This window comes from Pristiophorus japonicus, chromosome 7, assembly GCF_044704955.1.
Source record: "Pristiophorus japonicus isolate sPriJap1 chromosome 7, sPriJap1.hap1, whole genome shotgun sequence".
NCBI classification, from domain to species: Eukaryota; Metazoa; Chordata; class Chondrichthyes; family Pristiophoridae; genus Pristiophorus; species Pristiophorus japonicus.
The window spans coordinates 242,119,081-242,135,897 of NC_091983.1; the positions used below are offsets into that span (position 1 = coordinate 242,119,081).

The following is a 16,817-nucleotide window of genomic DNA, read 5'->3' on the forward strand; positions in this document are numbered from 1 at the left end:
AATCTTTTTCTCTTCACATATCTATAGAAGCTTTTGCAGTCAGTTTTTATGTTCCCTGCAAGCTTTCTCTCATACTTTGTTTTCCCCCTCCAAATTAAACCTCCTCTGCTGAATTCTAAATTTCTCTCAGTCCTCAGGTTTGTTGCTTTTTTTGGCCAAATTATATGCATCTTCCTTGGATTTCCCTTGTTAGCCATGGTTGAACCACCTTCCATAAGAATATAAGAACATAAGAATTAGGAACAGGAGTAGGCCATCTAGCCCCTCGAGCCTGCTCCGCCATTCAACAAGATCATGGCTGATCTGGCCGTGGACTCAGCTCCACTTACCCGCCCGCTCCCCATAACCCTTAATTTCCTTATTGGTTAAAAATCTATATATCTGTGATTTGAATACATTCAATGAGCTAGCCTCAACTGTTTCCTTGGGCAGCGAATTCCACAGATTCACAACCCTCTGGGAGAAGAAATTCCTTCTCAACTCGGTTTTAAACTGGCTCCCCCATATTTTGAGGCTGTGCCCCCTAGTTCTAGTTTACCCGACCAGTGGAAACAACCTCTCTGCCTCTATCTTGTCTATCCCTTTCATTATTTTAAATGTTTCTATAAGATCACCCCTCATCCTTCTGAACTCCAACGAGTAAAGACCCAGCCTACTCAATCTATCATCATAAGGTAACCCCCTCATCTCCGGAATCAGCCTAGTGAATCGTCTCTGTACCCCCTCTAAAGCTAGTATATCCTTCCTTATGTAAATTGACCAAAACTGCATGCAGTACTCCAGGTGCGGCCTCACCAATACCCTGTACAATTGCAGCAAGACCTCCCTGCTTTTGTACTCCATCCCTCTCACAATGAAGGCCAACATTCCATTCGCCTTCCTGATTACCTGCTGCACCTGCAAACTAACTTTTTGGGATTCATGCACAAGGACCCCCAGGTCCCTCTGCACCGCAGCATGTTGTAATTTCTCCCCATTCAAATAATATTCCCTTTTACTGTTTTTTTTTCCAAGGTGGATGACCTCACATTTTCCGACATTGTATTCCATCTGCCAAACCTTAGCCCATTCGCTTAACCTATCTAAATCTCTTTGCAGCATCTCTGTGTCGTCTACACAACCTGCTTTCCCACTAATCTTTGTGTCATCTGCAAATTTTGTTACACTACACTCTGTCCCCTCTTCCAGGTCATCTATGTATATTGTAAACAGTTGTGGTCCCAGCACCGATCCCTGTGGTACACCACTAACCACCGATTTCCAACCCAAAAAGGACCCATTTATCCCGACTCTTTGCTTTCTGTTAGCCAGCCAATTCTCGATCCATGCTAATACATTTCCTCTGACTCCGCGTACCTTTATCTTCTGCAGTAACCTTTTGTGTGGCACCTTATCGAATGCCTTTTGGAAATCTAAATACACCACATCCATCGGTACACCTCCATCCACCATGCTCGTTATATCCTCAAATAATTCCAGTAAATTAGTTAAACATGATTTCCCCTTCATGAATCCATGTTGTGTCTGCTTGATTGCACTATTCCTATCTAGATGTCCTGCTATTTTTTCCTTACTGAGAGCTTCAAGCATTTTCCCTATGACAGATGTTAAACTAACCGGCCTATAGTTACCTGCCTTTTATCTGCCCCCTTTTTTAAACAGAGGCGTTACATTAGCTGCTTTCCAATCCGATGGTACCTCCCCAGAGTCCAGAGAATTTTGGTATATTATAACGAATGCATCTGCTATAACTTCCGCCATCTCTTTTAATACCCTGGGATGCATTTCTTCAGGACCAGGGGACTTGTCTACCTTGAGATCCATTAGCCTGTCCAGCACTACCCCTCCTTGATAGTGATTGTCTCAAGGTCCTCCCTTCCCACATTCCCGTGACCAGCAATTTTTGGCATGGTTTTTGTGTCTTCCACTGTGAAGACCGAAGCAAAATAATTGTTTAAGGTCTCAGCCATTTCCACATTTCCCATTTTATTTTTACGCCAGACAGGGATGTACAATTGTTGAAGTTCATCCATGTGATCTTTAAATTTCTGCCATTGCCTATCCACTGTCAACCCTTCAAGTCTCATTCACCAGTCTATCCGCGCCAATTCACATCTCATACCATTGAAGTTACCTTTATTTAAGTTCAGGACCTTAATCTCTGAATTAACTGTGTCACTCTCCATCTTAATAAAGAATTTTACCATATTATGCTCACTCTTACCCAAGGAGCCTCGCACAACAAGATTGCTAATTAATCCTCTCTCATTACACAATACCCAGTCTAGCATGGCGAGCTCTCTAGTTGTTTCCTCGACATATTGTTCTAGAAAATCATCCCTTATACACTACAGGAAATCCTCCTCCACCGTATTGCTACCAGTTTGGTTAGCCCAATCTATATGTAGATTAAAGTCACCCATGATAACTGCTGTATCTTTATTGCATGCATCCCTAATTTCCTGTTTGATGCCATCCCCAACCTCACTACTACTGTTTGGTGTTCTGTACACAAAATCCCACTAGCGTTTTCTGCCCTTTGGTGTTCGGCAGCTCTACCCATACAGATTCCACATCATCCAAGCTAATGTCCTTCCTTATATTGCGTTAATCTCCTCTTTAACCAGCAATGCTCCCCCACCTCCTTTTCCTTTCTGTCTATCCTTCCTGAATATTGAATACCCCTGGATGCTGAATTCCCAGCCATGTCTCCATAATCCCAATTACATCATATCCGTGAACAGCTATCTGCGCAGTTAATTCATCCGCCTTATTACGAATGCTCCTCGCATTGAGACTCAGAGCCTTTAGGCTTGTTTTTTTAAACACCCTTTGTCCTTTTAGAATTATGTTGTACTGTGGCCCTTTTTAATTTTTGCCTTTGATTTCTATGCCTTCCATAGAAACATAGAAACATAGAAAATAGGTGCAGGAGTAGGCCATTCGGCCCTTCTAGCCTGCACCGCCATTCAATGAGTTCATGGCTGAACATTCAACTTCAGTACCCCATTCCTGCTTTCTCGCCATACCCCTTGATCCCCCTAGCAGTAAGGACCTCATCTAACTTCTTTTTGAATATATTCCCTATCTCCTTTCTACCTTTTGCTTCTGCCACCATTGTACTTCCCTCTGCCTCCCTGCATAGATTCCCATCCCCCTGCCATATTAGTTTAAACCCTTCCCAACAGCACGAGCAACCACTCCCCCTAGGACATCGGTTCCGGTCCTGCCCAGGTGTCGACCGTCCGGTTTGTACTGGTTCCACCTCCCCCAGAACCGGTTCCAATGTCCCAGGAATTTGAATCCCTCCCTCTTGCACCATTCCTCAAGCCACATATTCATCCTGCTATTTCTACTCTGACTAGCACATGGCACTGGTCGCAATCCTGAGATTACTACGTTTGAGATCCTATTTTTTAATTTAACTCCTAGCTCCCTAAATTCAGCTTGTAGGACCTTTACCTATATTGTTGTTACCTATATGCAACACAACAACTGGCTGTTCACCCTCCCCTCCAGAATGCCCTGCAGCCGCTCCGAAACATCCTTGACCCTTGCACCAGGGAGGCAATCTACCATCCTGGAGTCTCGATTGCGCTCGCAGAAACGCCTATCTGTTCCCCTTACAATAGAATCCCCTACCACTATAGCTCTCCCACTCTTTTTCCTGCCCTCCTGTGCAGCAGAGCCACCCATGGTGCCATGAACTTGGCTGCTGCTGCCTTCCCCTGATGAGGCATCTCCCCCAACAGTATCCAAAGTGGTATATCTGTTTTGGAGGGAAATGACCGCAGGGGACCCCTGAACTACCTTCTACCTGATGGTCACCCATCCCCTATCTGCCTTTGTAACCTTTACCTGCGGTGTGACCAACTCACTAAATATGCTATTCACGACATCCTCAGCATGAGTGAATCCATGGGCAGCTTCAGTGCCGCAATGCGGTCTGACAGAAGTTGCAGCTGAATACACTTCCCGCACACATAGTAGTCCAGTGTCCCTGATTTCCCACATAGCACAGGAGGAGCATGACATGGGTCTGGGCTCTCCTGCCATGACTTAACCCTTAAATGAACTTAATTTTGCAACAATGCCAAAGGTTTCCTACTGATAAGATGCATCACAAGCTAGTACTAAACGTTTACAAGTAACTTGTTAGAACATAGCAGGTTTCTGGAGTTATTAAAGGCTGTCTCTTGAGATTTACCCCGAACCCAGTCGTCACCCTTGTGTAGCAATAAAGGAAAAGGTTCCAGCAAAGTGCTCAACCCTGCTAGAAAGTTACCAAAATAGTTGAGGAGTCCCAGGAACGAATGCAACTCCGTCACATTCTGTAGTCTGGGTTCATTCTTGGAGTCTGTGGGTCTGTGGGTCTGATGCCGTCTGCCACAATCTTTCTCCCCAAAAATTTGATTTCTAGCGCCAGAAAAACTCACTTGGAGCATTTCAGCCTGAGTCCCACTCTGTCCAGTCGCTTTAGACCCTCTTCCAGGTTGTGCAAGTGTTCGGTGGTGTTGCGACCAGTGATCAGGATGTCATCTTGAAACACCACGGTGCGTGGAACCGATTTCAGCAGACTCTCCATATTCCTCTAGAAGATGGCTGCAGCCAAGCGAATCCCAAAAGGGCATCTGTGGTATATGAACAATCCTTTGTGCGTGTTGATGCATGTCAATTTTTTCGAAGGTTCAGCCAGCTCCTGTGTCATGTAAGCAGAGGTTAGATCCAGCTTGGTGAACGACTTCCCCCCTGCTAGCATTGCAAACAGGTCATCTGCTTTGGGTAGTGGATACTGGTCCTGTAACGAGACCTTGTAGTCCCCGCAGATTCTGACCATCCCATCGCTTTTCAACACCGGAACAATTGGACTGGCTCACCCGTTAAACTCGACTGGCGATATGATTCCCTCTCGTTGAAGTCTGTCCAGCTCGATCTCGACTTTCTCTCGCATCATATATGGAACCGCTCGGGCCTTGTGATGAACGGGCCATGCATCAGGGACTAGATGGATTGCACTTTGGCGCTTGTGAAGTTGCCGATACCTGGCTCAAATAACGCCGGAAATTTGTTTAGTACTTGGGCGCATGAGGCGTCATCCACCGAAGGCAGTGCTTTGATGTCGTCCCAGTTCCATCGGATCTTTCCTAACCAACTTCTTGCTGAACAGCGTTGGGTCATCGCCTGGTACAATCCATAGTGATAAATCACGCACAGTTCCATCATACGATACCTTCACTGTCGCACTGCCAATGACAGGTATGAGCTCTTTGGTGTAAGTCCGCAGCTTGGTGTGAATCGGGCTTAGCTTTGGCCTTTGTGCCTTGTTGCCCCACAGTTTCTCAAAAGCCTTCTGGCTCATAATTGACTGACTCGTCCGTGTCCAATTCCATAGAAACTGGAATGCCGTTTAATTTGACTTTCAACATTATCTGAGGGCTTTTGGTTGAGTTGCCTCTCTTACTCGTTCAGCGTGATCTGTGATGCTGCAAAGATATCTGTTTAATGTTATCGTTTGTGGACATGAAAGCCTGGGCTATCATGATGGCCTTGGTTAGATCTGGGGATTCAGCAGACAGCAGTTTGCGAAGAATGACCTCGTGGCCGATTCCAAGCACAAAAAAGTCGCTCAACATTTCCCCCCAAAATCCAGCAAATTGACACGGTCCTGCAAGGTGTCTTAGGTCGGCGACATAGCTCCCCACGTTCTGGCCCTCGGATGGTGCGTGTAAAAGCAATATCTGGCCATTAAGATACTCTCCTTCGGCTTGAGGTGTTCCCGAACCAGCGTGCACAACTCTGCATATGTCTTTTCTGTTGGTTTCGTCAGTGCTAGCAGATTTTTGACGAGGCCATATATCGTGGACTCACAAACGGTGAGGAGAATCGCCCTGCGCTTGACCTCGGTATCTTCTGTATCCAGCTCGTTGGCCATGAAGTACTGGTCAAGGCATTCAACGAAGGCTTCCCAATCATCACCCTCAACAAATTTCTCAAGAATACCAATGACAGCCATAACTGCGTGAAAGTTTGTGATCTGTTACTCGTCGCTAATTGTTATGTTCAGAATAACTCCACAAGACTGTACACTGTAAGCTCAAACTGTTGTGACCTTGGTCTTTTTAATGTAACTCCAGATTGAGGAAGCAGCATGGTTGACTGCCTTTTATACCTGCTTGCCCGGGGTGTGCAGGTGACCCTTGGGTCTCCAACAGGTGCGCCCCTGGTGGCAAGTCTTATACACTAGTAAAGTTTACATAAATAACAGGCAGATTCTGATGTCAATCAGTGTGCAATGCTGATTTGACGCTGGCGCTGCCATTTTCATTGTCAGCATTGGAACTAAAGCCCTGTGTTAAACTTGCGCCTGAGTGGAGGAAGAACATCCGGGAGAGTGCTGAACACCTCAAGTCTCATTGCCGAGAGCAAGCTGAAGCCAAGCATTGACAGTGGAAGGAGCATGAGGCAACCTAGGCACCCCATCCACCCACTCCTTCAACCACTATCTGCCCCATCTGTGACAGAGACTGCAGGTCTGCATTGGACTCTTCAGTTACCTGAGAACTCATTTTTAGTGTGGACGCCGAGGGACTGCCTATGATAATGATATAAGATGCCCACTTAACCATCTTACATACCCAGTCTGGAGTAATTTAACAGAAACACACAATTACAGTAAAACCTGAGTAAAAGAAGTAAACTTATTTTGCCAAAACTATCAAAGATGAAGCTAAACGAATAGTGGGAGAAATTTGGCCGTGCCTCTATTAATCCAGGCGGAGTGGTACTTGTAGCATCTTAAAAATGTTTGAGCCTCCCACCCAGATATTCGTCAGAATCAGTTGAAGAGCTGACATTGGCACTAAATCAGCCGTTGCATACCAGAGCTGGGGGGGGCGGGGGGAAATAACAAAAGTTTGGTCACTACATTTTGCGGACCCATTGCGCATGCGTTGAATTCTGATTCAGATCCTGGAAAAATCGAAGTCTTAAAGACGCGGCAAGGTAAGTTAGTGCATGAGCAGGTCAGCTCCACTGGGTCTTCAGAGCATGAAAATGGAGGAGCAAGGAGGATGCCAGCTATCTACCCGCTTCTCATCCACCACCCTTGATGCCTTGCTGGAGGCAGTGGAGAGTCACTGGAATGCTCACCAGCCTGGAGGGGGATGAAGGCCACTGCTTAGGGTTCTGACAAGGCTGTGGAGGGAGGTGGCACAGCATGTTTTAGCCCGGAATGTGATGGCCACAATAGTGACGTAATGTCGCAATAAATTCAACGACCTTACTAGGGTCGTCAGGGTGAGTACCGTTTCCATTCACCTTCCATGCCTTCATGTGAACCTCACTGTCTCACACAATGTAAAAACTTTGCAGTGCCTACCCCTTCTCTATGTCTACCAGGACATGCTCCTCCTTGCTGAAGCCAGCCTGACACAACTCCATTTCCTCACCAGATATGCCCTGCCCATCCAAGCGTCTCTCACCTTCTAGCTCCTTACTCAGCCTGAGCCCACCTCCCAGCACCTTTCAAATCTTCATATGCGGTCACATACTTACTGGTAGTTGCTTGTGCCCCATACCCGCCGTTCACACATCCACTGTGCGATGCCATGCAGCATGAAATGCAGAAATGCGCACTTCCTCATATTACTCGCGAATAACCTACTGCACACACATGGGGCACACCAGCACCTACACAGTCACTAACAGCATTTTGTTTTTGTCATTGCAGGTCAAACACGTGCACAGTAGGGGCGAAGGTGAGCCCTACCTAAAGGACCTGACCGAGGTGGAGGCGCTGCAGTCGTGGCAGTGGAGGGCGGAGAGGCAGAGCCCCCGCTCGACAGTGACAGTTTATGTGAATGAGATGGCCGCTTTGTCTGAATCCCCTTAGCCTTGAGGCCACATGCAACCAGAATAACGATGGGCCCCCCCAACTTCTTGCCTTGTTGCCCCCTCAGCTGATAACCACACTTCTGATGCTTTATGCTTACAGATGATGAGCATGAAGAACTGCAGCCTGCCTGTCAGTGAATATCTTCAGACGATGGGATGACGAGGAGGTGGAGGAAGTGGAGAGCAGTGCGACACGTCCTCATTGGGATCGATTGGGGAGACCACCTCGGTGCAAGGGGCCATCTTCCCGGGGTTGCACAAAGATGAGGCTCTTGGCCCCATTGGCCTGCAGCAACGCCCAGCACGAGGGGAAGCTCAGGGCCAGCTCTTCGGAGGGTAAGTCCAACAGATTGCTCCAGATGCTGAGGCTCTGCCCCAGGGGAGTGGCAGCCTATCGTCGAGCTGGAACCTGGTGTCCTCTCTCAGAAGGACATCATTCTGGATCCCAGCACTGTCATTCCTCCTTTGCACCTGCTGCGCTCTGCTCCTCAGCCGTCCAAGACTGGTGCCGCCCATTCTCAGGTGGTGCTGTCAGCAACCGGGCCTTCCAGGCCCAGAGCTGGTCCAGCGTGTCGTGCTAGGCCATCTGTCCTGTCTCCCTCAGACACACAGCAGCACTTGCTGCAGGCACTAAGGACCTATTGAGGAGGAGCAGTAGCCGATGGAGTGGGGTGAGGCAGAGGGGTTGGAAATGCCAGCAGAAGATGCACTGAATAAATGTGACCCTATGGGACCTATGTATATATGTTGGGAGGTTTCAGCATCTGTTGTGTTTTATGAAGGGGCGGAAGCTCCACTTTGTTTTATTGGAGGGTGTGGTTTTTTTTTTAGTTATTTGAGGCACATTTGCCAAATAAAATGTGAATTGAACTGTTTTATTCAGCCTCTGGTGTATGACTATTCAGTTGTGACGGAGGTGTGGCATTATCATGGCACAATGCACGGTCATTATTAGCCGCATCCCTCAGCTACCTCCATTTAAGCGGCCAAGTTGTGCATCAGGAAGCACACCATAATGTATAGTGAGACCTGTTGAGGGGAGTATTCAAGGCTGCCTCCAGAGCAGTCCAGGCATCGGAATCGCTGCACTATTGTCTGCTCTATGATGCTGCAGGTGGCGGCATGGCTCTCATTGTAACGTTCCTCCGGCTCTGTGGTGCGGTTGCAGAGGGGAATCATTAGCCAGGTGTCCAGGCCGTATCTCTTGTCCTCGAGCAGCCAGCCTCGGGCTTGCCGTGGTGGCTGAAACAGTTGAGGCAGGGTGCTCTCCCATAGGATAAAGGCATCACGTGCACTTCCAGAATAGCGAGCATTGACTGCAAGGATGTGCTGCGTGTTGTCACACACCAGGTGCATATTTAGGGAGTGGTATCCCTTTTGGTTTCTGAAAACTTCTTCATTCTGGAATGGTGCTTGAAAAGCCACGTGCGTGCAGTCAATTACTCCTTGCATCCTAGGGAATCCCGCTATCCTGGCAAATCCACATGCGTGTTCATCTTCTTTCTCCCTGGTCCTCTGGAAAATAATGAAGTCCATTCTGTGCGTGTAGAGTGCCTGTGTGACGTGGTGGATGGGGCGATGTGCTATGAATTGTCAGACGCTGCATATGTCCCCTGATGCAGCCTGGAAGGAGCTGGAGACATAGAAGCTGAGTGCCACCATGACCTTCACTACAACGAGCAGCGCAGTCCTAGTGTGAATGTGAGGTTGCAGATCTGCCTGCAGGAGATGTTCTATCTCTGTAACTCATCATCATAGGCAGTCCTACGAAATCGAGGAAGACTTGCTTCCACTCCTAAAGTGAGTTCTTTGGTGGCTGAACAGTCTAACAAAGACCCTGTCACAGGTGGGACAGATATTCATCGGGGGAAGGGGGGAGGGGTGGCACTGATTTACCACACGCTCCTTCCGCTGCCTGCGCCTGATCTCTTCACGCTCGCAGCGTAGAGATTCGAAGAGCTCAACGCCCTCCCGGATGCACTTTTTCCAGCTGTAACTACTGCCTTTCAGAAGCGCAGCCTTCTGACACACTGCTCCTCTGACAGGTCCAGGTGCTGCCGGTGAAGCCGTGGGGAGTATGGCCTACTGCACTGATGTCTAGGGGCTGAGCTCCTTCGGCTGCCGACATGGCCAACAGCTCTTCTCTATTGACGCCACCTGGCTAGATCATGTACAATGCGATGCTGGCGGCATAGTAATGCACCCAAAGTTTAACAAATTACTTTTTGTGCCACTGAACTGTTATGCGTGTCTGCCGCTGCAAACACGGAGGCTCATGCACCGTGCTGTATGTAAACGTTGCACTGACTGTGACCTCCGAGGGAAGCGAATCCTCATCCCTTTAAGTAGCCACCAGTTAACAACTCTCCAAACCTGTACCCACTGTTTTTCCAGAAGTTGTTATTGGCGGGAGCTCAATAAGGTTAGGAGGATATTCTCTTAGAGGGTCATGAATCTTTGTAATTCTCTACCCCAAAGAGCTGTGGAGGTTGGGTCATTGAGGTGGAGATGGACAGATTTTTGAAAGATAAGGAAGTTAAGGGTTATGGGGAGAGGCCAGGGAAGTGGAGTTGAGGCCAAGATCAGGTCAGCCAAGATTTTATTGATGGTGGAGCAGGCTCGAGGGGCCAGATGGCCTACCCCTGCTCCTATTTCTTACGTTCTTATGAGGCGCCGCTCAGAATTTAGGGTGCAAGTGTGCACGTTGCACCAGGATTAGTTGATGGTCGGAGTGATCGTCAGCAGCCAGGAGCTAAGGGTTTGTTCCCCTGGTGAGCCTCGAATGAATTTACCGTCGGGGCGCTAAAAGCTGCACGCCCGGTTGCTCAGCTCTACCACTCGCATTAACGCCCCCTCTGGCCACTAAATGAGGCCATAGACAACCGAAAATCCAGCTCATAATTTTGGGCACCAATTTAGGTGCTTTGGCGAGGGTGCAGATTTACTCAAATGGTACCAGTGATGATCTTGGAATGAATCGCAGCTTCCTCCAGTTGAACATTAGGAAGACGGAAGCCATCATTTTGGCTCCCATCATAAGCCCCATTCACTTGCCACTCCTCCTACTGGCACTCGCTCAGTCTGAACAAGACCACAGGAATCTTTAATGCCCTGTTTGACCTAGAGGTTATCTTTAAGCCCTTCATACATAATCACCAAGAGCACTTATTTCCACCTCTGCAATATTATCCACCTTCACTAATACATCTGCCCCACTTCTGTTGAAATCTTTATCCATGTTTTTGTTACCTCAATTCGCGATTACTGCAATGCTGTTCTTACTGGCCATTTTCCATCCTCCCTAAGATTCAATTTGTTCAGAACTCAACTGTCTAGAAAAAAGGGGCTTGCCTTCCTGTGTGTTCCCTGCCTGCCCTTCTCCAATCCTACGATCATAGAATTACATAGAATGTATTGCACAGATTCGGCCCAACTGGTCTATTCTGGTGTTTATGCTTCACACGAGCTTCCTTCGACCCCTCTTAATTTAACCCGATCAGCATGACTTTTTATTCCTTTCTCCCTCATGTACTTATTCAGCTTCCCCTTAAATGCATCTCTGCTAAGCGTCACAATTATTCCTTGTGGTAGCAAGTTCCCACCCTCTACCACTCTGTTGGTAAAGAAGTTTCGCCTGAATTATCTATTGCATTTACTATCTTATATTTTTGGCATCTAGTTTTAGTCTCCCCCACAAGTGGAAACAAAGCTTCTATGTCTACCCTATCAAACCCTTTCATACTTTTAAAGAACTCTATTTGGTCACTCCTCAGCGTTCTCTTTTCTTGTGAAAAGAGCCCCAGCTCGTTCAATCTTTCCTGATTGGTATAACCTCCTTCAGCAATGGGCTCGGCACAGAGCCTAAGGCCCATTTCTTCGAGATGCCCCGCAAAACTGAGCACCCGTCTGGGGAACAAACAGGAAAATGAGGCAAAAATGGCCTCTCCATCCCCATTACCATTACAGCACTTAACCTGCATCTATTATCGGTACAGCATTCTGCCTCTCTCAGAAGAAGCTCCAAAGATTCTGAGGCGTTGTAAAGGTGGGGACCCAGCTTCATGCCCCTTTTCCCGTGCTTTGTGTATGAGCAATAAGTGTTACCCGAGTGCAAAGCACTGAAAAAAAACCTCAAATTTAAAATCATCATTCTCATCTTCAAATCCTCCATGGCGTAATCTCTCTCTCTCTCTGCAACTTCTAATCTTCTATCTCCTCCTATAATCCAGTCCTCTGACTCTGGCTTTTTTGCCTACATTACAACACTTAAAGGTACTTCATTGGCTGTGAAGCGCTTTGAGATGTATTGAGGTTGTGGAAAGCACTACATAAAATGGAATGCCTTTCTTTTTGTTGAACCTTTTCCCCCATCATTGGTGACAGAATGGTCCTACTGTTTGGAATTCTTAACCTAAACCCCTTCAGCTCTCCACCTCTCTCCACCTTAAAAAAATTTCTCAAAATCCATCTATTTGACCAAGCTTTCAGTCACCCACCTAATGTCTCCTTCTATAGTTTGGCATACGTTCCCATATCTATTTGCTTTTGTGAAACGTTTGGTAAGTTTTTTACATTAAAGATGTAAGTTGTTGTTTATTTTTCTCTTGTGAGTAATGTGACTGATCTGATATTTTATTAATTCCTGTTCATTACATCCTCAGTGCAATTTTTGAAAACTAACAATTTCTGACAGTGTCAGTACCTTTGTCCACTGCCAGAGGATCCTGCTCGTGGCAACAAGTTTTGATACCGTGTTACAGATTTGAGGACTGAAGTATCTGGCTGAGTGAAAGTACCCATTTCCAATAATTCCTGCCAAAGATACAAACAAAACATTCACAGTGTTGGTATTTGTAATTAAGTTTACAATATGGAACTTACAATTTTGATTTTCTCATTTAACTCATTTAACTGGCGTCATTTCACTGGCATCATAGGCTCTGAAAAACTTAGGTAATTTAGCATAGCGGAAAATTACCAACAAAAGATTCAAAATAATCCAACTGATTTAAGATAAATATATACTTATCACATGTTCCAAACGATTAACTTTACAAGATTTGGATGAGGGAATTGAATGTAATATCTCCAAGTTTGCAGATGACACTAAGCTGGGTGGCAGTGTGAGCTGTGAGGAGGATGCTAAAAGACTGCAGGATGACTTGGACAGGTTAGGTGAGTGGACAAATGTGTGGCAGATGCAGTATAATGTGGATAACTGTGAGGCTATCCACTTTGGTGGCGAAAACACGAAGGCAGAATATTATCTGAATGACGGCAGATTAGGAAAAGGGGAGGTGCTGCGAGACCTGGGTGTCATGGTACATCAGTCATGCAGGTTCAGCAGGCGGTGAAGAAGGCAAATGGTATGTTGGCCTTCATAGTTAGGGGATTTGAGTATAGGAGCAGGGAGGTCTTACTGCAGTTGTACAGGGTCTTGGTGAGGCCACACATGGAATATTGTGTTCAGTTTTGGTCTCCTAATCTGAGGAAGGACGTTCTTGCTATTGAGGGAGTGCAGCGAAGGTTCGTCAGACTGATTCCCAGGATGGCAGGACTGACATATGAGGAGAGACTGGATCGACTGGGCCTGTATTCACTGGAGTTTAGAAGGATGAGAGGGGATCTCATAGAAACATATAAAATTCTGACGGGACTGGGCAGGTTAGATGCAGGAAGAATGTTCCCGATGTTGGGGAAGTCCAGAACCAGGGAACACAGTCTAAGGATAAGGGGTAAACCATTTAGGACTGAGATGAGGAGAAACTTCTTCACTCAGAGAGTTGTTAACCCATGGAATTCCCTACCACAGAGAGTTGTAGATGCCAGTTTATTGGATATATTCAAGAGGGAGTTAGATATGGCCCTTAATGCTAAAGAGATCAAGGGATATGGAGAGAAAGCTGGAAAGAGATACTGAGGTGAATGATCAGCCATGATCTTATTGAATGGTGGTGCAGGCTCGAAGGGCCGAATGGCCTACTCCTGCACCTATTTTCTATGTTTCTAATCTGACCTAACGATCATAACTATAAATGAATTCAAATGAATTAGTTCTGAAGTTTATATTCTTCTTTAGTCACTCAGAAGGTTGTGAATGTTTGGAATTCTCTACCCGAAAGTACTGTGGATGCTGAGTCATTGAGTATATTCAAGGCTGAAGTAGATAGCTTTTAGGACTCTAGGGTAATCAAGGGATCTGGGGATTGGGAGGAAGCGTGGAGTTGAGGTCAAAGATAAGCCATGATCTCATTGAATGGTGGAACAGGTTCAGGGGCATATGGGCTACTCCTGCTCCAGAGGAGATTTGCAATAATGTTGCCCGGACTGGAGAATTTTGGCTATGAGGAAAGACTGGAGATTCTTTGTCTGTTTTCTTGTTGTGCTCGCCCCCTCTCTTGTTGGGCTTGCTATGTACTGGCTAAAAAAGTTCTCTTGAATGCATTTTAAGAATTCTTCTCCCTCTATTCCTTTCACACTAATTCTATCCCAGTTAATGTTAGGTTAGTTGAATGCCCCTACTATTATTGCCTTATTATTTTAGCAGTTCTCAGAAATTTGCACACATATTTGCTCTTCTATATCCCTCTGACAGTTTGGGGGGTCTTTCGTACAATCCCAGCAGTGTGATTTCCCTTTTTTTGTTCAGTTCAACCCATATGTCATCATTTTGTCGATAAAACTAAAATAGGCTGTGTGGTTGATAATGAAGAAGAAAGCTGCGGACTGTAGAAAAATATCAATGTACTGGTCAGGTGGGTAGAACAGTGGCAAATGGAATTTAATCTGGAGAAGTGTGAGGTAATGCATTTGGGGAGGTCTAACAAGGCAAGGGAATACACAGTAAATGATACAACACTGATAAATGTAGAGGAACAAAGGGACCTTGGAGGGCATGCCCACAGATCCCTGAAGGTAGCAGGCCAGGTAGATAAGGTGGTTAAAAAGGCATATGGAATACTTGCCTTTATATTGGCATTGAATATAAGAGCAAGGAGGTTATGCTTGAACTGTATAAAACACTGGTTAGGCCGCAGCTGGAGTACTGTGTGCAGTTCTGGTCACCACATTACAGGAAAGATGTGATTGCACTGGAAAGGGTGCAGAGGAGATTTACAAGAATGTTGCCTGGACTGGAGAATTTTGGCTGTGAGGAAAGATTGGAGATGCTGAGTCTGTTTTCTTTGGAACAGAGGAGGCTGAGGGGAGACCTGATTGATGTATATAAAATTATGAGGGGCCTGGATAGAGTGGATAGGAAGGACCTGTTTCCCTTGGCGGAGGGGTCAACAACCAGTGAGCATAGATTTAAAGTAATTGGGGGAGGTTCAGAGGAGATATGAGGGGAAATTTCTTCACTCAAAGGGTGGTGGGGGTCTGGAACTCACTGCCTGAAAGGATGGTAGAGGAAGAAACCCTCACCACATTTAAAAGATACTTGGATGTGCACTTAAAGTGCCGTAACCTACAGGGCTATGGACCATGAGCTGGAAAGTGGGATTAGGCTGGATAGCTCTTGGTCGGCTGGCACGGACACGATGGGCTAAAATGGCCTCCTTCTGTACTGTAAATTTCTGTGATTCTATGATTTGATGATCCTTCTAACATATCATCCCTCCTAACAACTGTCATTATTTATTTAATCAATACTACAAAACCCCTCCTGATTTTTTTTATCCCTGTCTCTATCTCGACTGAAATCCCTGTAATCAGGAATTAGTGAGCTGCCATTCCTGCCCTTTTTTCAGCCATGTCTCAGTAATAGCTATAACATCATACTTCCACATGTCTATCTGTGCCCTCAGTCTTATTCCCTAGACTCCTTGCATTGAAGTATATGGCATTTAGCATGGCCAAACTGCCTTGTTGTCTATTTTCTAGCCTTTATTTCCTCTGCCTTCCAAACTCGCTTACTAATTTTCTGCCTTCCATTTCCAGCTTTACTTCTCTTCATTCTGAATCTACTCTCACGTTCCCATCCCCCTGCCAAGCTAGATTAAATCCTCCCTAACAGCACCAGTAACCACCGCCCCCGCCAACCCCCCCACCCCGCCCCCCCATGAGGATATTGCTCCCGGCCCTGTTGAGGTGCAACCCATTCGGCTTGTACAGGTCCCACCTCCATCAGAAACAGTTCCAATGCCTTAGGAATCTAAAGCCCTCCTGCTTGCATCATCTCTCCATCCACACATTCATCTGCTCTATTCTGCTCCACGGGGTTGGGGGAATATATTAGCATGGATAGAGGATTAGCTAACTGATGGAAAACAAAGAGTCGGGATAAATGGGTCATTCCCTGGTTGGCAATCAGTAACTAGTGGGGAGCTGCAGGGGTCAGTGCTGGGACCCCAGCTATTTACAATCTATATTAATGACTTGAATGAAGGGACCGAGTGTAACGTAGCCAAGTTTGCTGACGATGAAAAGATGGGAGGAAAAGCAATGTGTGAGGAGGACACAAAAAACCTGCAAAAGAACAGAGACAGACTAAGTGAGTGGGCAAAAGTTTGGCAGATGGAGTATAATATTGAAAAGTTTGAGGTTATGCACTTTGGCAGAAAAAAACGAAGAGCAAGTTATTATTTAAATGGAGAAAAATTTCAAAGTGCTGCAGTACAGCGGGACCTGTGGGGTTCTGGTGCATGAAACACAAAAGGTTAGTATGCAGGTACAGCAAGTGATTAGGAAGCCCAATGGAATCTTGGCCTTTATTGCAAAGGGGATGGAGTATAAAAGCAGGGAAGTCTTGCTACAGTTATACAGGTTTAGTGAGGCCACACCTGGAACACTGCGTGCAGTTTTGGGTTCCATATTTAAGAAAGGATATACTTGCTTTGGAGGAAGTTCAGAGAAGGTTCACTAGGTTGATTCCGGGGATGAGGGGGTTGATTTATGAGGAAAGATGAGGAGGTTGGTCCTCTACT

General features: G+C 46.3%; 1 protein-coding gene across 1 annotated transcript in view; it reads right to left on the reverse strand.

The window, feature by feature from the left end:
* The window catches only part of LOC139266712 (dynein axonemal heavy chain 8-like), a 2,132,242-nt gene that overhangs the window by 393,306 nt on the left and 1,722,119 nt on the right, over positions 1 to 16,817 (reverse strand). The window contains exon 64 of the mRNA XM_070884298.1: positions 12,596 to 12,705. Coding sequence (XP_070740399.1) covers positions 12,596 to 12,705 — 110 coding nt within the window. The remainder of the gene's footprint in view (positions 1 to 12,595; positions 12,706 to 16,817) is intronic.